At 44.9% G+C, this 22,129-nt stretch overlaps 1 protein-coding gene across 1 annotated transcript; it reads left to right on the top strand.

Moving 5' to 3' along the window:
• The first annotated feature begins 99 nt into the window (after positions 1-99).
• Positions 100-21,049, top strand: LOC123479956 (low-density lipoprotein receptor). The gene is made up of 19 exons (XM_071220196.1): positions 100-151; positions 902-1,042; positions 3,230-3,445; positions 5,031-5,269; positions 6,152-6,281; positions 6,504-6,688; positions 7,544-7,730; positions 8,304-8,522; positions 8,908-9,091; positions 10,126-10,330; positions 10,490-10,654; positions 10,790-10,990; positions 11,753-12,302; positions 12,699-12,824; positions 14,197-14,307; positions 15,790-16,026; positions 18,028-18,505; positions 19,952-20,060; positions 20,486-21,049. Exons 1-19 carry the CDS (start codon positions 100-102, stop codon positions 20,513-20,515), a joined length of 3,765 nt encoding a protein of 1,254 aa, XP_071076297.1. The 3' UTR covers positions 20,516-21,049.
• Positions 21,050-22,129: the final 1,080 nt, after the last annotated feature.

Genomic DNA, 22,129 nt, shown 5'->3' with positions numbered 1-22,129 from the left:
CTCTACTGGGTGGAAAGTGGGAAACCCTTGCAAAGTATGACCCTTGATGGCAAAAACAGACAGGAAGTCTGGAGAGGCACCTGGACAGCGGACACGCACATGGCCTTAGACCTCGGCTCATCTAGCATCCTCTGGACCACCAAAGGGCTAGGTAAGCACCACACAGCCAGTGCAGTCAGAAGGAGCTTGAGGGGATGAGAGACAGTCTTGCTTTTAGTATAATGATTCTGGTTGTTGTTAGAGCTAGGTAGACCTAAGCTCAAATTCTGCTTTTCCCAGGTCAAGGCTGGACACGAGTGACTTACAACAAACTCAGTTCTTATTTGTAAGTCTACATTTACGATTTAAAAGAGAAAACTTCAGAAATAATATACTTAGTAGCTTTTTGCAGTTTTCAAAATTTGCTTCTGCCTCTGTAGAAGAAGTAATGGAACCAAACTTCCATTGCAAATGAAATACAGGTGCTTCGGTTCTAACTTGATAACAGGTACAAGTTATACTGAGTAGCCCAATTTGATAGTCTTCTCACTGAAAAGTCATCCCTGAGGCCTAGTAGCTACCTGCTGATGACCGGGTGCTTTAGTGCAGACATGGAGGACGATAAAGTCACATCTGATGTGCCCACATGGCAGACCTAAGCCTCTCCCTTTCCTGGAGCTTTACACACTTCGCTGGACAATCTTTAACTATAAAACTAAACCTACAAAGCTTAATAAGGAGAATCTGTGCTTATTTTCAATTTAGGGTCACTGCACCTCAATGAAATCGTACCCCACTGTCACCGGTTATTTGTTCCGTATCAGCTTGCAAGAGCTTGACTCTTCCTTAGGGTTGCAAAGTCTGAGTCTCCTAAAAAACAGAACATATATTCTGAACAAGACCTGGAGTGATGGCGTTATAGCCGCCCACGAGCCCTACCTGGTGACGACGAATGGAGCGGCTCTTGTGCTCTGGAACAGGAAGATGCTGGAGTCCTTCTCAGTGTCCAAAGAGCCACACATAAGAAAAATTGTCATCCTGGCCGAGAGCCAGGAGGTTCCAGGTGAGTGAGTGTTCCTCTGTGAAGTTATTCGCTGAGATCCACTTTACCTGGCTCTTCTTGGTGTGTTTTTATAGGATAAAATCCTCGCCATCTTTTTGTTTGTGTGGCTGTTGTCCAAACCCACAGTTCAGCAGGCCTTTTCCTTAACTTGTCCACGCCCCCAGACAGTAAGACTTGAACCTGGCTTTCAAAACTGCTAAGTGACAAGAGCCCTGGGGCAATACCGAGAGAAGTCAGTGCACTGTGGCTCCTTCTGACAATCACCTTGCACATTAGCACATTACAGCTCTTAGTCTGGCAGTGGGGAGATTGAATTTGCTCTAAAGCAGTTTCCCAAACTGATTTTGCTAAGGAACCCCCTTTCTCCATAGCAGTCACATCTTGTGGAGGACCCATGACGAAGCTGCTCTGGGGCTATGGAGACCGAGAACAGCAGCGCTCTCTCTCTGTAGAAGCTGCACCTTGTCATTCAGGTTAACCTGCTTAAGGCTGGTTTACATTTTTTTCCCCCATGTGAGCCTTTGGCACAGAGCCCAGAAATCTGATCTTGGATCTTGAGGCAGAAAAAGAACTCCAATCACAGGAGTCAGGGGACTTTGTCAGCAGAAGCAGCCAGAAGTCTGAAGGAAGAGCAGACATGAAGAGGGACAGAAGCTTTTCTCTTTTACGTATCCAACCCACAGTGGTCTCTCATCTCCCCCTTCTGTCTGTCTTACTTAAAAAAAAAAAAAGAAAAAGATTTTATTTATTTTTTTAGAGAGTGGAGAAGGGAGGGAGAAAGAGCGGGATAAAAACATCATTGTACAATAGAAACCTCTGTTGGCTGCCTCTCCCACACCCCCAGCCAGGGGGCCCTGCCCTGCAACCCAGCATGTGCCCTGACAGGGAATCGAACCAGCAACCGCTCAGAGGCTGGCTCTCAACCCAGTGAGCCACACCAGCCAGGACTAAACTGTCTTACTTTTTGATTCACTGGTTGGTTTAACCTGATCTTAAAGGTTGAGAAACATTAGGCACAGGAACATATTTCTGAGGTGGTAAGGTGTGTCAATAAACAGGCAACTTCTTGGTAACAAATCTGATTTTGATTATTCTACTAACAAATCTGTTAGGTTGCTGTAATAGTTGCTGAAGAGTATTAATTGGTGATTTTTCATAGCATAACTTGTATATCTCAACAAATGAGGCCCACGTCATACCGGCCCCTGTCCTAGACCAGAAAGCCCGTGCAGGAAACCAGACAGAGCGAGTCTCTATCTTCAGAACCCACTTCGTTTTTTATTCCCAGGATATAGCATTAGGTGGTAAAAAAATTAAGATTAAAGTTAATAGACTTAAAAGGAGAAAACAATTTGCCCTAATTCGAAGCCAGTAGATGGTGGGCGAAGGTACCACTTAATGTAAAGATCTAGGCTTTGGGTCAGTTTTACTTTTCTTCTATGAGTAGGGAGATGTAGCTCCCCAGCTAATGGACTGACTTGCTGAAGCAGCTCCCTGTTCCAGATCCTGGGGTTGAAGGAGCAGCCACAGTCACCCCTCCTCCTCTTCCTCTGCTGCGCCCTCTGCTTTGCACCCGACCCTCTGTCCCCTGTCGGGACGGAAAGGGATGCATTTCTCGGGAGAACCTCTGTGACGGTGGGCGCGACTGTCAGGATGGCTCTGATGAAGAGAACTGTCCCCGTTTCTGCAACAGACCAGGTCTGTCACCAACTCTTTTCAGTCTGTGTGCCAGGTACCCTGAGCAAAAGCATGGTTTGAATTGCCAGAGTGCTTATTGTACTCAAGCTTGCTTTCCCTAGGTAAGTCACCATAGATGAAAGTCTGTCTGAATACTGAGTCTGTGAGCCTTCCTTGTTTCTTTGCTTCTCACGTTTGCTTAAGTGTTCCAATATTTGCCTCCATATAGGCTGAGCCACAGAGTGACCTAAATGGATCACTCGGTAGTGTTCTAACAAGTCATTAAAAGAACCCAGCAAATGGGAGGCCATATTTAAACTGCCTGGGCTGGCTTGCTAACTTAATTGGCCAGAACGCTGTACTAAAGCTTGCTATGGGTCAACTGAGATACGGAGCTCAAGTAAGATACAGTCTCTTGACCCCCTAAACTCCAGAATGAGGGTGAGTTCATCTAATTTTGAAGCTTTAGTTTGAGTGTACGGTGCTAGTGTTTGGCCCTTCCCGTTTCAGGGGTCTTCCGGTGTCTGGATGGGAGCAAGTGCATCGAGGCGAAATACCACTGCGACGGGGCCCAGCAGTGCTTGGATGGGTCGGACGAGTGGGACTGCTGGAAGCCCACTGAGGACTGCTCTCTGCGCTGTGACAACAAGACCCGCTGTGTCCCCAAGAGCTGGCTATGTGATGGCAACCTGGACTGTTCTGACAAAAAAGATGAACAAGGATGTAGTAAGTGCCATGAAACTTCCTGGGAGTGTTTTAAACTATTTCAGTTGATTCTCCTTATTCCTGGTAGTGAAGTCCTATGAAATTGCCATGAACATTGAATTAGTGGATATTAAATCATTGCTCCTAGAAAAAATACAGGGTGAGGCTTCTGCAAGTCTCTGGGCACGTGTATGTTAACCAATCAATACACAACCTTGTTTTATATGCTTCTGTTTAAACACAGTATATATCATTGGCTCGTTAATATTGAAGTCACAGCCAATAGCATTGCATCTCATGCCTGGACAAAGCTTATCTAACACACGTAACTTCTCCATAAGGCCCCTCATAGACTTCTTGCACTCAGGAACCCTAGACTGTGCTTCAGCACTTTACTTGGGGGCCATGTTAAAGGGCAAAATCATGAAAAAGTACAAGGTGAAAAGCATGGTCCTACAGAGACTGCAGATGGAACACTTAGGCACAGCAGGAGAAGTGAAACCAGAAGGCAGAGTGTTGCCTTCTTCAACCTAAGTTAGGAACACACGTGTCAGGCAACTCCATTTTTTTCCTGCTTGTGTATCTTGGCAAATGATAACGAGATTGTAGCAGTATTGACTTTGGGGGTCACAATTAAATTTAAGCAAGAAGGTAAATGCACAAACACTGAATCCACAAGTAATAAAGATTGACTGTAGCTGCCACACAGTTGGCAGACTAAGATGAAAGTTTCTGAGCGGCAGGGATCTTGAGGATCATGCTATAACTTTCCTCCGTTCATGATCAGGAGGTTTCTGTTAGTGGAAAACCAGTCTACTAGCAAAATAAGGTATTATTTCTCAGTGAGGAAAAATCACCCTCCCCAGTGGTTTTCACTTTGGCCCTGCATCTTCTCGTGAGACGGGCCATCCCATTTGTAGGAGTCATGCTTTCCCTTCATTTTTATGGGATACACAGTCTTTATTTTTATTCTTTCCTAATGATATGTTTCAAAGACCTTAGTCATGTTATGGGATTAGGGTAGAAGAGAGAATGTGGGGAATGGGTAAAGCACCGTGATATGTTTAGCTGTGGAGGCAACTGGGTAGCCAGAGGATGTGCCTGCTCTGGGCTTATGAGGACATCAGGAGGAAATAGACACAGGAAGGAAGTAGGGATATATTCGAGGTATAATTTACTTTTTAATATATATTTATAGTTTTGCTGAGGACCTCACCCTTTTTCTCGAACCAAGCCAAGCAACTTCTGTCTATAGGAATTGAGTCTAAGAACATCAATTATAGAGTATGCTGGATATTGTGGGGAATTTCTTTTTTTCACAGATGACATTAAGGTCCCAGAAGAGAATCCCATTTTCCTTCCTATCCCAGGGTCCTTCCACCCCTGTCCCTCCGCCATCATTCCCCAGGACAAAAGGATTTTCTGGGCTATTTTGTAGGCCTTGTCTGGCCTGATACTCTACTTGAACCACCTCTCTGCCCTAACATCTGCTGGGGCTTAGTTCCCAAGATGCCAGCAGAAGACTGGGGAATCTTTAAACCACTTTATTTGCCATTAAATCACTTCTACATCCGGCTTAGTTCTTAACTATAGCTTTCTTTTTCAGTCCGTGAAAAATGCAGCGTATCTGAATTTAGATGTGAGAACGGTCAATGCATATCGCACTCTCTGCGTTGTGATGGGAACCACGACTGCCAGGACCACTCAGACGAGGAAGGCTGTCCTGTTGCCTGGCCCCTGAGGTGCCCGCCGGGGGAGGTGAAGTGCCCGAGGAGTGGAGAATGTGTGTTGGCAGAGTGGATATGTGACCACGACCTAGACTGCAAAGATGGAAGCGATGAGAAGGTAGTTACTCTTCTTTCAGAAAAGGAAAGTCAATTTCTAATCACAACAGTAGTAACACATGCTTCCCTGTAGAAGGCTTGGAAAACACCAGAACAGAAAGGTCCCCCATAATCAGCAGGCAGAAAGCCACTCATAGCTATATTAAAGTGCCAACATCCTCCTGTGAAAGTCAAATTTCCAAGAGGTTATTTATTGTAGGAGATTTGCAAGTGTCAGGCCTTGATATGACTTAAGCTATGACTTAGATGTCCCACTCAGAGATGGGCTACCTGTCACCATGGAATACAACCATGTTCCCATGTTGTATGCAAGGCAGCTTGGACTCGAATCCTACTATTTGCACTTGGCCTTAAGAAAGTACTTACTCCCTTGTGTTCCATGTCCTCATCAGTAAAATGGGCATAAGATGTGCCTCGTAGTGTCTGAAGGGTTGAGAGCGGATCTGGGCTCTAGCAGGTGCCTGGTGTTCCCTCCTTTTCTCTCATCCACCCTGCGCAAGACCTGAGTTGCCCAGTTAGATTAGGTGCAAAATCACTGTTAATGTGCCGGGGTGTGTGTTAGACAAGGTGGGAAGAACCTAGAGAAGAGCTTCTAGAGCAGATCCTTTTGCTTATGCCTCTTAAATTAAGACTTCCTAGTTTGACAAAGTAACACATTTCTTCCCATTTCCCACTGGTATGTGTATCACCTAGAACCCCTCACCTAAACTCCAGCTACAGGAAGAGTTTCTCATAATTCCTGTCACTTCCGAGTTTCTAGGCTCTACCTGGCCTTGCTGCAGAAGGGTCTTAGGGATTGTCTCCTAAACACAGGTGCCTTCCTCCGAAAACCCTTCCTGGGTGCTGAACACAGGTGTCACTGAGTCACCCACTGTTTCCTCAGAACTGTGACCCTCAGGAGCTTCGGTGTGGCTCTGGCCAGTGGTCCTGTGCCCGTGCAGACCAGTGTGTGCCTGACGCATGGCGCTGTGACAGGCAGCGTGACTGCAGGGATGGCAGCGACGAGGCTGGGTGTAAGTGCAGGGGAGCTTTCACTGAATGGGGGAGGCAAATGACTTCAAGGGGTGTCTGCCACTTGCTTCTGCTTGGTGTGAGAAAGCAGCTCAGCAAGCAAATGCTGCAGGACCCGGAACCCCTTCCTCACCAGAGTGGAGGTATCTCGCACACATGGGGAGCCTGGCTGCGCGAGGGGGTTTGTGGGGTGCACTGTAAAGGTACAAAGTCACCCTCTCCAGGCCCCCCTGAGAAGTGCCAGAGCTCTGAGTTCCAGTGCCACTCCTCTGCCTGCCTCAACCTCAGCCTGGTGTGTGACGGGAAGGAGGACTGTGCCGACGGCTCCGACGAGGGTGGACAGTGCTCGTGGTCAGCATGCAGCCAAGCACGGTGTTCCCACACCTGCCACCAGTCCCCACGTGGCCCTGTGAGTGCGTCTGTTACTAGTGTGTCTAGCGAGTGTCAACCTGGCCCAGTGCAGGGGCGGCTTCCTCACACAGGCTGCCCCTGGCTGCTCCTCAAGCTCTAAGTCTCACACGACAGAGCTGCTCTGACCCAGGCACCGATGTCCTTGTGCCTGCTCTATGCCAGGCTCCTGGTGAGTCCTGTCTTGTCCCTTTCCTGTCTCACGCTTTCTGGAGCCTGACCAGCCAGCCTCCAGGAAGTCTACCGCCAGGGTCCTTCCCAGCCCAGCCATGAGCCCTGGGTCATGCTTAGGGCTCAGCAAGAAGTTTTTGTGGTTGGCCCAAGAGCCAAATAACCCTCTGTTCATGTTGCAGCTCAGGAAATTGAATACCTACCCACGTGGAAGTCCTTTCCATGTGAATTACATGCAATGTGACCTGCCCTAACTTTAAGATCTGCCTATATTCTAGCCTCGTTGGCCGAACATAGTAGTGACCTTGATTCTGATGGGCGAGTAGAAGAAAACTGTTCTCGTGTCTGGTCATGGTCACATCTCCATTGGCAGACAGCCAGTTCCGTGAAGTCTGCTTGTCTCTTCACTTACTGATTGTGTTGGGCTTCCAGGTGTCCTGTGCCGAACTTGGACACCTATGTCAACTCAGGCCCAGGGTGGTGGCAACGGTGTGAGGTGTATGACAGGGTTGCTAAGAAGAACAGAGTGACTGTATTCAAAATAAAGTTGGTTCTAAGAACCCTCTGAGTTGCTGAAATTGCATGTATTGCCACGTGCTTTCTCTAGCGAGGTCAAGGTCTTTTTAGAAAAATCAGTGGTGTACTGTCTTCAGAAAGTGTTAGTGTTTCCGCCAACCTCTTTCAGATGTGTGCGTGCGAGCGAGGCTTTGAGCTGAAGAGCAGTGGCCGAGTCTGCCAGGATGTGGACGAGTGCCAGGGGCCGGGGCCTCAGCCTTGCAGCCAGACCTGCATCAACACCGAGGGCTCCTACTGCTGTGCCTGTCGCCCTGGCTACCTGCTGGAGCCTGACGGCCACACCTGTAAAGCAGCAGGTTAACTGGAGCTGGGAGTATCTCCTAAGCTGGGTCACGAGCTTCAAGGTGCTAACTCAGCCAGGAATACCAATGCAAAGCTCTCCTTCTCAGGTCTTAAATGCTCCTGCCTGCTTCATGTGTCTTTAGAACAAGATTAGCGGAATCCCAAAGCGCTCTTTTTATACCTCATATTTCAGACTGAATTTGAGTTCGAAATTGTCTACTAATAAAGCAGTATTATAACAAAACCATAACTCTGGCCTTTGTACCCCTGGGTCAGCCTTACCTGCAGCTAGAACAGTGTCTGAAGTCCTAACTAGTACTTCTTTCCTGCCCATGTACCCCCACATATTTAGTTAGAAATGTGGTTTTCAATTGAAGCTAATTATGCCTTCACTCTAAGTATCCTCAAGTGTGGGTATTAGCTTAACCATTACATGAGGGCAGAGCAACTTAGCTCCCGGAGGGCTGGCATCACAGCCCTGGCCACGCGAAGGCAGAGACTGCTTTGTCCTCTAATTCCTTAGCCAGGGCTGGGGGTCACCGTCCAAACTCCTGAGGGCCGTACTGAAAGCAGTTCTTATTCAACAGGGACTGAACCAGTCCTGCTCGTGGCAATTCAGTTTAACCTGCTTCTCTACGGATTGAGGAGCTTGAAAGAAGACATTCTGGCAACTACAGACAAGAACCTGACTATTTTCTCCATTGACTATGACTCGCTGGATCAGAAAGTCTTCTGGACAGATCTCGGTGCAGAAAGCATTCAGTGGCTGAGCATGGACACCAAGAAGAAAGGGACTGTAGTAAAAGGTAGGTCCCTTGCCTTTACTCAACACACATAGCATGAAAAAGAAAGTGAATGGCTGTTAACATTCCAAACATTGATTTAATTACATCTCCTTAACTAAAAGGGACCCAGGCTTGCTAATTGGTTCAGATGGAAAGATATTGATACATTGTCATCTCAATAGACACGGGAGTCAAACTGTCAGCCAGGGGCCATAGGAGTCATGGTCACCTTTCTCTACAAATAGCACTTTGGAGCATTTGAAAGGAGACTGCTCTGAAGGAAATGCATACACCAGTTTGAAAGTGAATCAGCATGCATCCTAGCCTGATGCATAGTCTGAGCGGAAAGCCAGAAAGAGCTATAATTTAACCTAAGTGCACATGTTGAATGGTTTCCTCTCTTCAGGAATAAAGTCAGACTGTATAGCGGTCGACTGGATTGGGAGGAATCTCTACTGGACGGATGGGACAGCTGGCCAGATTTTGGCGATTCAGTTGACTGCTGTTTGGAGAGGAAAACCTGAGTATACGGTTGTCCTGGATGACGGCTTGAATCAACCACGGTCTTTGGCTTTAGACCCCCTAAATGGGTGAGTCCAGGCCTCAGTGTCCGGTCAGGTCCTTGAAGTTTATTCTTCCTCAGTGCTTCTTTGGTTGTGTTCACTCAGCACTGAACAAGTGAAGAGTGACCTTATATGACTTGACTTTATATTATATGGTGATGTAGGTCTACCACACACATAGTAATTTTGAAAGCTTCTGGAAAGAGTCCTTCATTTCAGTGAAGTGAGATGTGAGTTACTCACTTGGTGGCCCACCTATACTTTCTTTTGACAAAATAAACAAAATTACCCCTGAATGAAGAACTTTTGTGGCTTTCAAATTGCAGGAGGAAGAAGAATGGAACTAGGGATAGTATTTAATTTACAATAATGTGCTTGGGGGTGGGTGGGTAGAATAATTGTGTCTTGGGGTTGAACCTGGCTTCTTCATCTAGAGTCCTTTCCCCAGGAACTTAGAGATGACATTTCCCACATGGCAGAGCCAAGCCCTCATTGGGATGGCCATATATATTTCAAATGAAAAAATAAGAAAGAGCAAAACTCCAGATTCAAAACTCAGGATTCAAAGAAAGATAAAACTCAGGATACCAGATTGGGTATCCTTCTTCTATTTTTCTCACCTTTCAGTACCTTCAGTCAGGAACTTCTTAACACGGCCCTCAGGAAATTGACAGTATTTTTGATGCATCTCCTGGCTGCAGCCAAGAATGAAGTCTGAGGCACATGACTGCCCATGGAACTAGCATACTTTCCAGCCCAGAAAAGATCATCAGTTCCCTGAATATTTTCCGTGGCTTAAGCAGTAATGCATTTCTAGCCTTCATACACAACTTTTATGATATTTACTCCCAAATGATGACTAAACAATCGCTATAAAATATCAAGGAAACCTCTTTCTTACTAATTCACAATTATGCTCAGGGAATAAACCAAGTTTACATTGTTTACATTTTAATTTGAAGAAAAATTAATCGGGCTGCAAATCACCGTCTTAAGGGATGAATACATGTTATTTTCTGAAAGACAATGCTTTATCCCAATGCTGACTTTTGTTCACATAGGTTAATGTACTGGTCCGAAAAAATTGGAGGAGAGTCTTGCATAGAACAAGCTGGAATGGATGGTAGCTACAGAAAAGTACTCATCAACCAAGGTCTGGGCTGGCCAACTAGCCTAGTTCTTGACCAGCTGAGTTGGAAGATATTCTGGTCTGATGACAAATTTCACTGTATTGGCTCTGCCAATCTAGATGGTACTGGTATCAGCGTAAGTGCTTTTCTGATACTAGACTCATCTGAAATGGTGTGGGCTTTGCATAACGTTCATCCCAGAAAACTCACCTTCACCATTTTGTTTTATTTTATTTTTAAATATTTTGTTGTTTATGCCATGACTGTTGTCCTGATGTCACCTTCCCCGTTTTAGATGTTGCAGCTAACACAAATCAAGAGCCCTTTCTCCGTTGCTGTGCTGGAGGATGAAGTCTTCTGGTCTGAAACAAAGACAAGAACAGTGCAGCGTATGCAGAAGCTGACAGGCAAGAACAGGGCCGTCCTCATCAAGCGTTTTGAACAGCCTTACGGACTCAAGGTGTATAACGTACTCTTCAAAATGTTCCCTACTTCTCCCTGAAAGGGCGACATGTGTGAGGCTGCCCAGAATGCAAACCGGAGTGACGTATTCACCCGCTGTCTCTAAGGATTGCATGATGCACATTTCTTCCAGGTAATGCACGAAGTCCTACAGCCCAGGTCCTCTAACCCTTGTCTGGACACTGGATGTTCTCATTTGTGCCTTCTGAGCCCACGATCCAAGGGGAGCTGTCGTTGCCCGGTCGGACTCCTGCTTGCAGATGACAGTGTCAACTGTGTCCCCGTCACGGAGTCCGCATTTCTGTTCCTTGCATTGCCCACGGTTATCACACAGGTACCGCCCACTGCCTTCCTTGTGTGTCTCTGCGGGGCCACGTTCTCTTTCAGACAGAGGAATCGGAGCTCTTCGCAGGCAGTTATACAGAGTAGAGCTCTTTCCCTTGCGTTTCTTCATACACATCTTGAATTTTAGTATGCACTGTGTGCTGGGGGCTACCATGACCAAAGCAAAGTAGCTATGAAATAAGGATGACCTCTACTTAAATTCCATTAGGAAATGCTTAGTACATCAGAACATAGTGAAATTAGTTTAGTTCAGTTTACACAACTTTGTGAAGTTGTCCAAGCACCGAGATAATGATGTAGAGTAATTCCAAATACAAACAGCTCAGCTCCGTTCTAGCCTGGGGGTGGGGGGCAAATACATTTTGTGAGGGAACTTTTCTTAAATCACAGGGGGGTAAAAGGCACTGACAAGCAAGTCATCCCTAACTTTTAACATCTAGAGGACTTGGCATTTTACAAAAAATAAAACAAATTTTGGTCTGGAAGATAAACTTTAGCTTCCTTAAGATCTTAATAGCAGAAGCTCATTTAAAGGGGAGGCCTCTGAACAGAGGGGTAAATCTTCAAAACACCCAAATTCAAGGCATTTAAAGTGCTTGAAGCTCCAGAAAAGGAGAGAAATAACCGCTACCTGCTTTTAGAAGATAGAACACATAAAAACCTGAACTTAAGTATCTTAACATTAATGCAGTCAAGGTAACAAATTAGACTAGACTCTACTGGTACCATCCACCTAACTTTTTTTCTGTAGATTTATCTGCAAAACCTAGAAGCTTTACTAGGACAAGCAACTTTACCAGAACACAGGACACTCCCCTTCACCAGTGTGAACCAGCTGGCCTCAGTGGACTACCTTGTCCAGGAAAAGGCCCTCTACCTTTCAGAGTTGGATAATGGTGATATCAGGCTTCTGAGGCTCAAAGAATCTGGAAAGCTGTTTTGGAGGAAAATCCTATCTGTGGCGGGGACAGTCATCGACCTTGCTGTGGACTGGTTGAGTGGAAACATATATTGGGTCGACAGTGAGAGTCCTCATATCCACGTGGTCTCGTCTAAAGGCCAGCATTCCACTGTCGTGTTCAGCGACGACCTGTACCGCCCAACCTGTGTTGCTCTCTATCCACCTACTGCCCTCATGTGTTTTGTGGATCTGCGTCCCCAGGGTGATGGTGGGCGTGGCTCCAGCATTGACTGTGCCTTCATGGATGGCAGCAGGAGGGAGGTGCTGTGGCAGAAATCCCAGGTCCCTGTGGGCCTGACCTTTTCAGATTCGGGAACTCGAGTATACTGGGCTGATACTGGTAATTATTACCCACACCCTAAATGTGAGTCCTAGGGACCTTGGCCAGAGTGAAGTAGAAATGTTCAGCTTTCTGATATTCAGCCATAATTTCAAATAGCTTTTAGGTCGGAGTTTGTATTTTCTGTACCACCTTCCAAATAAATGTAATCATTCCCCACCCTGAGTTGCATGTATCAGCCCACAGTTATGCAATAGCCCCTTTGTGAAGGGAGAATGTAACATGGAGAATGTAAAAATACACATGAGCAAGCCTTGTACAGCACTGTTAGGGGAGAGTGAGTGAAGGAGAACTGGCCTTCAGGGAATGCACGGCAGACGGTCTCCTCCTGGAGGGGTGGAAGGGCCGAGCACAGCCGTTTGGGCGAAGTGAAGTAAACCAACCCTCTCTCTCTAGGGAGAGGACTCATAGAAAGTATTCAACAAGACGGCTCTAGATACAGAGTAGACCGCAGAGGAATCCAGGGCCTTAGCCTCTTTACCTATGGCCAAGGCATGCTGTTCTGGACAACAGTTGATGACGGTGGGTCTTCATTCTGTATCTGATTGTCTTTGCGATCTGACTTTACTCCTGGGCATCCGAAGAGAATCTGCTACCGCTTAGCCTTGGTCTTTGGCAGTGTCTTTCTTTGGGAAAAATTGCCAAATGACTTCCCTAATCTAACATGTGTGTGTAACAGTGATTCTGTGACCTGGGGGAGCTTTAACTTTTGGGTTATTTTTTGCATAGTCCATGTCTGCCTGAGATTTCTGGCATTCATATGAGGTTCCCTGCTTCAGAGGACACCTGATATGGTAGAGGGAGAACTGGACCAGAAATTGGAAGTAGGTTGTAAAAACTGCTCTGCCAGTTAGTAGCTAGTAGCTGTAACACCTTACTTGTAAAAGGAAGACCTATTTCAGCTGACTAAATACAGCATGACAATACTAGATGATTATAGAACATTTTCAACTTGCAGAGTATTTCTAGTATATTTGAAGAGATTGACCCAAACCACAGTGCTCTAGTACAGTGATTTTCAACCTTTTTCATGTCATGGCACATAAACCAATTACTAACATTTTGTGACACATCAAAAAATATATTTTTGCCAGTCTGATAAGAAAAAGGTATAATTTGATTCATTCACACCAGAGGGCTATTGTTGTTTTTGATTGTCATCATTTTATTTTATTTAACAGTCTAAGAGAAAAGAAGTCAGTGCCCCTCACGAAATAGTCAGGTGTTGCATGTTTTAAAAGTTCTTGTGGCACACCAGTATGCCGTGGCACAGTGGTTGAAAATTACTGCTCTAGTATATTCTGGCTGGAATCTAGATTTGTTAAAACAGGAAAATGCACAGCTTATGTGTTTAAAATAAATCTGTCTCTTATATTTCCAAATTCTGCTCCATAGGCCAGTTGGGTTTGGCCATATCAGAATTTCAAAGACAAGTTGCCAGATTCTCCCCCAGAGATTCTTATTTATTAGATATGTGGGAAGACCTTTGCCATCTATTTTAAGATCCTCTAATGACTCTTGTTGCAGATAAGCCATTTTTTAAAATGTTCTAGAACAATGTTTAAATTTATTATCCATCAGCTGATGGCTGGTTGAAGTTTCATACATCCTAATTTACTATATTTAGATATCTGGACATATATGAATGACTCAACATGACTGATTAATATCTGATTTAATTTTGGAAAAAGGCATAGAATGTTTTGTATTTATCTGAAGTTTCTTCCAAGAAACAAGATTTAGGAGAACACATGCCTCTTCTCTAAAACTCTTGTTACTCAACTGGAGTTTGTGCAAACAAGTAACAGTTTTCACGCTGAGCAATGTTTTTTGCACAGGAAGCTGTCTTAAAGTCTCACTTTCATTAAGGATTGTTCACTGGGTCTCGTTTCAGCCCAAATCACTAAAGTTTGGTACAGCAAGGCCGAACTTTCAGAAAACCGGTGGTTCCGAGTAGACCAGAAGATTGTGGACTTAAAAGTATACAGTAAACTTCGCCAACGGGGTGAGTAGGTCACTCCACAATGATTACAACAACACTGAAGTCTACTGAACTTCGCCCTAGAGGTGATACTCCATCCTTCATTATCTCTTCAAAATATCTTTGTGTTTTCCACTGAAATATTTCTCTAGTCAGTTCCTATAGATCTGCATAACTCCCTTGTCTTTCTGCAGTTATATGCAGTCTGGTTCTAGCCTATAACTAGTTCTGTTCCTTAGTAGAAGATGTACTAGTGGTACGTGTATGTCTTGTAGGCACACGGGACTGAAGTTAAGACGGGACTGAAGTTAAGACGGGACTGGAGCTTGGTACACTTGAGTTCTATTTTCAGTTCTATTATTATAGATTAATTACAACTGTGGTATAATCGAAATCCACTTTCAGCTCTAGAGTGGAGCCAGTGTTCATGCTACTCATTGTCACTTGTATCTACTTGTGATATCAACTAATGCTGGAAATACCAACTGGGGGTGGCACTCAAGTGTTTTTTTCTACCTTTCTTATAGACACAAATGGGGCACCTGACTGAATGTTTGGGGAGGCTGGTGGTGGGCTTAGTTGAAGTAGTAATAGAAGAAATATGTTCCTAGTGGAGATTAATACCAACAATGTGAGCTCAAAGAGTTAATCACGCCCTCCTTTATCATGGCTGTTGAGTATACATATCAGTCTTAAGAGAATGCTGCTCCATTGCTTTGCTCTTGAATGCTAACCTTTATAACTGAATTAGTCACGCTCAATCCTAAAGTCTTGGCTTTGTGGGGAGAACCTTTTCAGAATTCTTCCTTGTGATAAATGGTCACATCACAAATTGATCTTCATCTGTTGCTTAATTCTGAGAACCAGAATTAAGGAGGGTCTCTGTCACCCTTAAAGTAGGTGGTATCTATACCACATACACACCTATTCCACAACTCCTGGAATATCCTAAAAGGTAAAAACCTTGCTAGAAGTTAAATCTTAAGATAAAAGCTTTGGAGAACTATGGGAAACTATAAATGGCTTACTCAATCAGGCTCTTCTCCAACTGCTCCCCCCTCACCCCACCAACCGCCCATACCTCTGGCAACCGCCACTCTGTTCTCTCTATATAATTCTTAGAGGGACCAGAGGGACCCCAGCCCCCGTAGTTTCGTCTGAGGAGAGCTTTGTGTGTAAGACCCTTCCAGTTCCAATGTTGGGCGGTTGATGTGAGGGGAGGAGACAATTCACAATGGGGTCTTGAATGAACCACAGTTTACCTCAGTTTTTCTTAAGCCTGTCCCTTGTCTGAACTCCTTGGTTTCTAAAGCCATTCTTCACCGTGAAGAAGAATCACCAATTACTCGGTATCCAGTTGACTAAAAGGAATTAAATTGAAGAGCTGTCTCCTCTGGGGAAACAACTGGGTCCTACAACTCCAACAGTCTATCTGCAGAAAATTTGCAGAAGACCCTTCAGAAGAAAAAATCTAAATCAATATATTTGCGGGGTGGGGATCCACAGGTAGTCACAGCTGCTCAAAAGACAATGGGGGATGTGGCCACATTTGTTTACCAAAGCCTGAAGGACAGACCTGTAAATGCTCCAGCGGGTACTACTTGGCCGACACAAACAGATGCATTGAAGCTGTGCACTGCCCTGTGCCCTCGCGACCCTGTGGGGATGGCCAGAACTGCATTTCCACGCAGCAAGTGTGTGACGGTCGTGCCGACTGTCCGGATGCATCTGATGAGATGAGCTGTGAGTAACTCCTGTCTGTCACCGTGAGTGGCTGACTTTCAGTAATAGCAAATTTGTCAATATTCCTTAAGCTTTCATCCTTTCAATTACTACCTCGTTGTCACCGCGTACTCTTTAAACTGAAAATAGGAAACTCCTAATATGGGCAATTGGACATGGAGTATGGGAACCCCTCGTGGAAAGCTAACGTGCCCTCTGATTTGATGTGAGAGCAGGCAGTGAGGTAGCGAGCTGCAGTGGGATGGACAGTTTGTGTGTGGTCTGAGAGAGCACTCATTTCACCTGTGAGTCTCAGCCCATTTTTTTGATCACTTGGTAAACATAGCCCAGGGGAAGCTGGTTAGGCAAACTATTTGACCCCTCATTTCCTTCTTTTCAATGTGGAAACAGCACTTTCTACTTTACAGAGGTGTTAAGGAATATAAGAGAACGTGTATAAAGCCGTCACATTAGTACTTAAATGCTAACTGTAAATGGCTAATTGTAAATAGCAATACCGTGCCAAATAGTGCCTTCATGGAAAGGTGTGTTCACGGCCAGTCATCTGAGCAACTCCAGCTAATTCTGCCTGTAACCACCCTCCCCTAATGCTATGGTTGTATCACCAATGGCATCCAGGTCCTATAAGCTACAGAATTGAAGAGGCAGTAGACTTGGTACTGAAACTGGTCATAACTAGTAAAGAAAAAGACTGAGAAAATGCATCTTGCAGGGAAGTGTTCTCATTGGCTTCTCAATTTATATTCTCACCTTCTAAAACCTGACCAGCTGGAAGACAAATGATACCCCTAATCCTAACTAGGAAAGAGAATGCATTTTCCAGAGTTGTCCTGAAGGTCTTGTAAATGAGGCTGATTTTGTTGAAAGCCCTGAGTTGGCAATGACTCAAGGGTGGGGAGGCAATGAGTGAGACATTTATCACCTTCATCACCTGGTTTTAAAACTAAACCAGAAAACTGACATACTTGCACTCGCTCTCCCATTCCTGATGGCTAGGCCCAAGGGTTAACTCTGCTCCTTAATAATTTCTTCACCCTGAATTTTGCATCACTGTTTCGGAGGGGATTACTGAGTGTACAAAGTGACATTGACTTCCTCTGGATATGCCTTCATGAGGGAACCTCAGCTGCCCGGGATGGAAACACTCCTGGGAACCAGGTTAAGCCAGAGGCAAGAAGCAGTTTCATTGCTAATACTGCAGCCTTCCCTCCCTGCAGTTTGGTCTTCAGTGTTCACATGAGGATAACACTCGTGCCGACAATAACAGACAATATAGTGAAATGCCTTAAACACAGGCTTCACTTTGGATTCCTCTATGGTTAGAAGCACCCTGTTCCCTACCCCCTGCCTAATGTGCGCCCCTCCTACTACTACCGCCGAATCTGGCTCAACATTTGCCACTTGTAGATCTTGCTAAACGTACGGTTTACTTGGATTCAAAAAAGCTTTAAATAGGCCCTGGCCAGACAGCTCCATTGGTTAGAGTGTTGTCCCCATTGCCAAGGTTGGGGGCTGATCCCAGTCAGGACACATGCAAGAATCAGCCAATGAATGCATAAATAAGTGGAGCAAGAAATCGATGTTTCTCTCTCTCAAAAAAAAATCTTAATAAAAAAGTTTTAAATATAGATAAACTTACATTTGAAAAATCTCTCTAGTCTCTACATTTACTATTGAAGTCTACCACACTGGTCCTTATAGAATAAAACATTGTCAGTGACAGGCTGTGCCTTGGCTAAACCTGGGCAGACCTTCCTCTAAAAGTAGACTGCTCTGGTCGGTAGGCTGGTCCTGAACCAAACATTTTAAGTGCTGTGTAAGATAGGCAGTTTTTAATATGAATTTTAATAGTTTTTTTCCTTTGGCCAAAAGTGATGAGAGTGATTTATGACTTTACAAATTCAACCTCACCTGGTTAAGTCCATTAGAATTCTCGTTCTTCTGAAATAGCTCTTAGCTGACAAATGTGTGTGTATACCCTCTTACCTGCTGTTTTTGTAGGTACCTCTCCAGATAAAACCCATTCAGCACCAACACCTGAAAAGCTAGAGGCTGAAGAAAGGGCGACTCCTCAAACTGCCCCGCATCTCCAGGCTTCCAAGCCCACCAAGGCCACATCCCTGGGCCTGGAAGGGCTGACTCGTCCTGTGAGAAAACCACTGACCCCTCCCGTTCCTGATGGAGAAAGCAAGACCTCAGAAACCAAGGAGAGAGGGAAGCCTGTTCAGCCCAAGGACTCCCAGAGGGCCAAACAGCTGCCCTGTAGCAGCGATTTCTGTAATGGGAGGGGCATCTGTACAATGGAAGGAGAGCTGAGAAAATGCAGCTGTCTGGTGGAATATGGCGGAGAGGTCTGCGAAGAGGCAGTGCGTGGGCCTGCCCTGGGCTACATCACCCTCGGCTCAACCATCAGCGTGTCAGTTGTTCTGGTGGCTCTGGGAGCATTTGTGTATTTCAGAAAAGACCATAAACCGAAAAGGTGAGCAGCTATTAATGTCCTCATGGGAGAGTTTTATTCCAAGAAGTTGCTTATAAAGTAAGATTGATGGGGTTGGAGGTGTGAGTCCACTCTAGAAACGTGTCCTCTGAGAAAGGCTTTATTTAGGGGATGAAGTCGCCTCACCTGTTAGATGACTGGAAAAATAATAATTGGGACCATCTTTTTGAGTGATACCTGGGGCAGATACACCTGCCTCAAAAGTTGTCAGGGGCACAATCTCTGGGATGAAGGGAGATGACTCCCCACCGATGAGGCAGAGTTAGTCCAATGACTGGAGGAACAATTTGTTAGGAGAGTGTATTAGTTTGCTAGGGCTGCTACAACAAAGACCAAAGACTGGGTGTCTTCAACAACGGAAATTTATTTCCTCACAGTTCTGGAGGCTGGAAGTCTGAAATCAGTGTGTCAGTGGGGTTGGCTTCTTCTGAGGCAGAGGGCTGATTTCTCCTTAAACTGTGGGTGCAGATTTCTCGGTGTCCTCACATGGTCTTCCCTCTGTGCGTGTCTGGGGCCTGCTCCCCTCTTCTTATAAGGACGCCAGTCATATCGCACTAGGGCCCAAAGTCATGACCTCCTTTTGACATAATTACCTCTTTCCAAATATGATTACTTTCTAAAGGAATGGGGTTTATGACCGAGATGTCTGAATTCGCAAGGGGTATCACTCATTCCACAACAGGAGGTGAAGTAAAGAATCTCAGGAAAGATTTAAAGCAAAAGCATCAAGTTTTGTCAAAGAGCAAGAGAGTCAGCGGATTAAAAAAACAAAGAAGAATAACAAAATGATGATTTAACACAGGAATGCTTGCAAAAGAAAATGTAGTGTTAATTTTATAAACTGTAGAAGATATAGTAACTAAAGACACCAATCAGATAAACAGAATTAAACAGCCTATGTATCAAGAAATGTAGAAATGACAAAAGTTTTAAAAGTTACCTCTTTGTCCAGTCTTCAGTTTAGAGACTGAAGGTCAGGGGAAGTGATTTGTCTTTGGCCAAGGTAACAGTAGTTAGGTAATAGCTAACTGGTTAATATTAAGATGATGAGATGCTACCTTGGGGTTCAGATTGTCACCTCAGGTTATTTATTTTATTTTTTTTTACTACATTAACTTGCCAATTACCAGTGTTCCTTTGCCACTTACCTGTCCTGTCCTTGGATTCAGTGCTCATTGACTCCCATTACCTAGTTCCCCTCAATTGTGAGATGTATCAACTTAGGAGTTAAATGAATACCTAGTAACAAATAATAATTGACTCGAGGGTTCCCCATTCTAGGTTGTTTGCTTTGTTAAAGAGACAATTAAACAGGGCATAATTTTAAAAAATCCTTTGATGGGGACAAGTTGGCCCTTTCTAACCATTTGCCAATCCCAGCTTCTAGCTCAAGGGGCAACTCTTTTGACTTTGTTCTTTGGTTTCTAGAAATACTACAGCCGCATCAAGAAATCTGGCCAGCCATAACGAAGATGACCAAGAAGAAGAGAATCTAATGAACAGTGAGACTTTTGTCAATGAAGCCTACGATGAACAGGTATGCCTGCAAGTCTTTTTGAGGAAAACTGATTCTTGAGAGACAGTTAGAGAAGGACCCCTCTGAAAACTCCTAGCAGGGTGAAAGCAGGTGGCGCTAACTAGAGAATGATGCTATTCTGTGTATCAACCGAAGGGCCAGCAACTTTTTTTGTCTTTAGACTGTTCCATCGTTAGTTGTTCAAACTGAAGTGAGCCGTGCATGAGGTAGCAATCAAGAAATTCAGCTCTTGGTGGGCTTCCACGAGGAGTTCAGTCCTACTGTGGGGTGGGCTGCAGAATGTTAGCAGGGTTAGCTGGAGTTACTCCTAAAATTTACCACTCCCTGTGATCTCTTCCAACTTCTGTAGAGTTCAACCAGCTCTGTGGTTTTGCTTTGTTTTGACATAGTGCATATTCTCTAACTTCAACTCTCTTTCCTGACAGGTGTTGTTAACCTCTGTGCAAACTGACTAACCTGTTGAAGAAAAAAAAAGAAACAGCTGAGAAATCTCAATACAGATTGTTTATGCATTTCATTGTGGACTGTTTTAACTTCTGGAAGGGTTTATGGTCAATGGTAACTTATTATTAAAACCACTGTTCTCTGGATTCGAAATGGCCATCTGGTTTTGTTAGTGGGTGTTGGAAACAGTTCAATCTTCATGTAACTTAGGCCACAGCTTATCAGCAGAAACCGTCTCCTCTCGGTACTGGCCCAGGACTAGTCAGGAGTTCTGGATTTGAATTTGGCTCTGACACTAACTTTGAGCCAGTTAATCTCTCTGAACCTGTTTCTCCATTGTACAAATGGAAACAAGTTCCCTTGAATCTTTATCTTTCAAGCTAAAGGTCAGGTTTCTGCAGTGTAGTGAATGTGTTCATTCTTTCCCATTCCCTCTCTCAGATAGTTTGCCGCAAAGTTAGCACTCACTTTTCCTGAAAATTTGTAGAATCAATGATTTTCTTATGCTCTCAAGTGATTCTGAAACTGAGTACAGGTGAACTACTTTACAGATGTAGAAACTCTGATGAATAATTTGTCTGACTTCTTTGCGGTGAAGTGGGTGAATCCTTCGGGCAGCAGCAGATGAAGTGGTAGGTGTGGGCCAGGAGGACTTATCTCAGCTGGCTCTTGCTTGCTGGGCAAACATGCAGGTGCTACTGAGAGCCTGAACTCCCTCTGGCTGCTCCACCTCTGCTTGTCTTACTGGGACTGCTTCATTCACACCCACATAAGCTGTGAGGGGCTTTGAATCTGTGATGGGAAACAGGTAACAAAGCAGGAGTATGGTCTAAACCTCGATAGTAGCAACCGTGGGCAACTAACTCACTTAGTCACGAAACTGTTTCCCCAAGGATAAAAATGGGATTAGCAGAACCTACATCAGGCCAATTGGGCATCGAATGAAAATAGGAACAATGCCTGTATACTTTTCATCGTACCTGAGTCTGATAACATGAGTCCTAATGGTAATAAACACAGCTTGACTTGGAAGACTTGTCTTGCTTGGATCTTTTCTAGACTATTCATATTTGGTTTCGTATGGAATGAGTGTGCATGGGCCTTTGCACATAAGGAGAAGCCCTAGGCTTATTACTGTGGGTATAGTACATAACATAAACTGTGCTTTGCAACCCAGTGTAAAATGTCCCAACTAGGAAGCAACTTGCCCTGAGGAGCAATTGCTAGGGGCCCCACCTCTCTGAGGCTGGGAGCTGCAGCAGCATCCTTACCTAGCTGCTGGGGCTCAGCCGCCTTTGAGAGAAACCATTTTAGCACCATGGTACGCTCCACCCTTCTCATCCACAGGGTAAATCTTGGGTTTATCTGGCTATCCTCTCCCAAGAGCCACGCTTATTGCCAAGTTTTCCCTTGGCAAGGCTCTGCCTGCCCCTGGGCAAAAGTGCATTAAAATGACACAAAAGACCCCAAGTCGAAGGCCCACAGGAATGACGTAAACAGCACTACCACTTTCTCCGGACACGCTTACGCTGCTGCCGATATCTCCCATAGACCTTGTGTGGGTGTCCGCAGCTCGGCCTACTTCACAGGCTCTGCGGGAAAGTATTCCTTCTGAACCCACCCTT

Source organism: Desmodus rotundus, chromosome 13, assembly GCF_022682495.2.
Source record: "Desmodus rotundus isolate HL8 chromosome 13, HLdesRot8A.1, whole genome shotgun sequence".
Classification (NCBI taxonomy): domain Eukaryota; kingdom Metazoa; phylum Chordata; class Mammalia; order Chiroptera; family Phyllostomidae; genus Desmodus; species Desmodus rotundus.
The sequence above is the reverse complement of the archived record's forward strand: the minus strand, read 5'-3'. Positions and strand labels throughout refer to the sequence as shown.

What these genes read in the sequence shown, in the direction of transcription:
- LOC123479956 (XM_071220196.1), top strand. Translation starts at nt 100, where the DNA reads ATGGCCTTAGACCTCGGCTCATCTAGCATCCTCTGGACCACCAAAGGG. An exon ending in AACAGCCTTACGGACTCAAG is followed by an intron (nt 10,655 to 10,789) that starts GTGTATAACGTA and finishes CATTTCTTCCAG; the next exon opens with GTAATGCACGAAGTCCTACA. An exon ending in CTGGACAACAGTTGATGACG is followed by an intron (nt 12,825 to 14,196) that starts GTGGGTCTTCAT and finishes GTCTCGTTTCAG; the next exon opens with CCCAAATCACTAAAGTTTGG.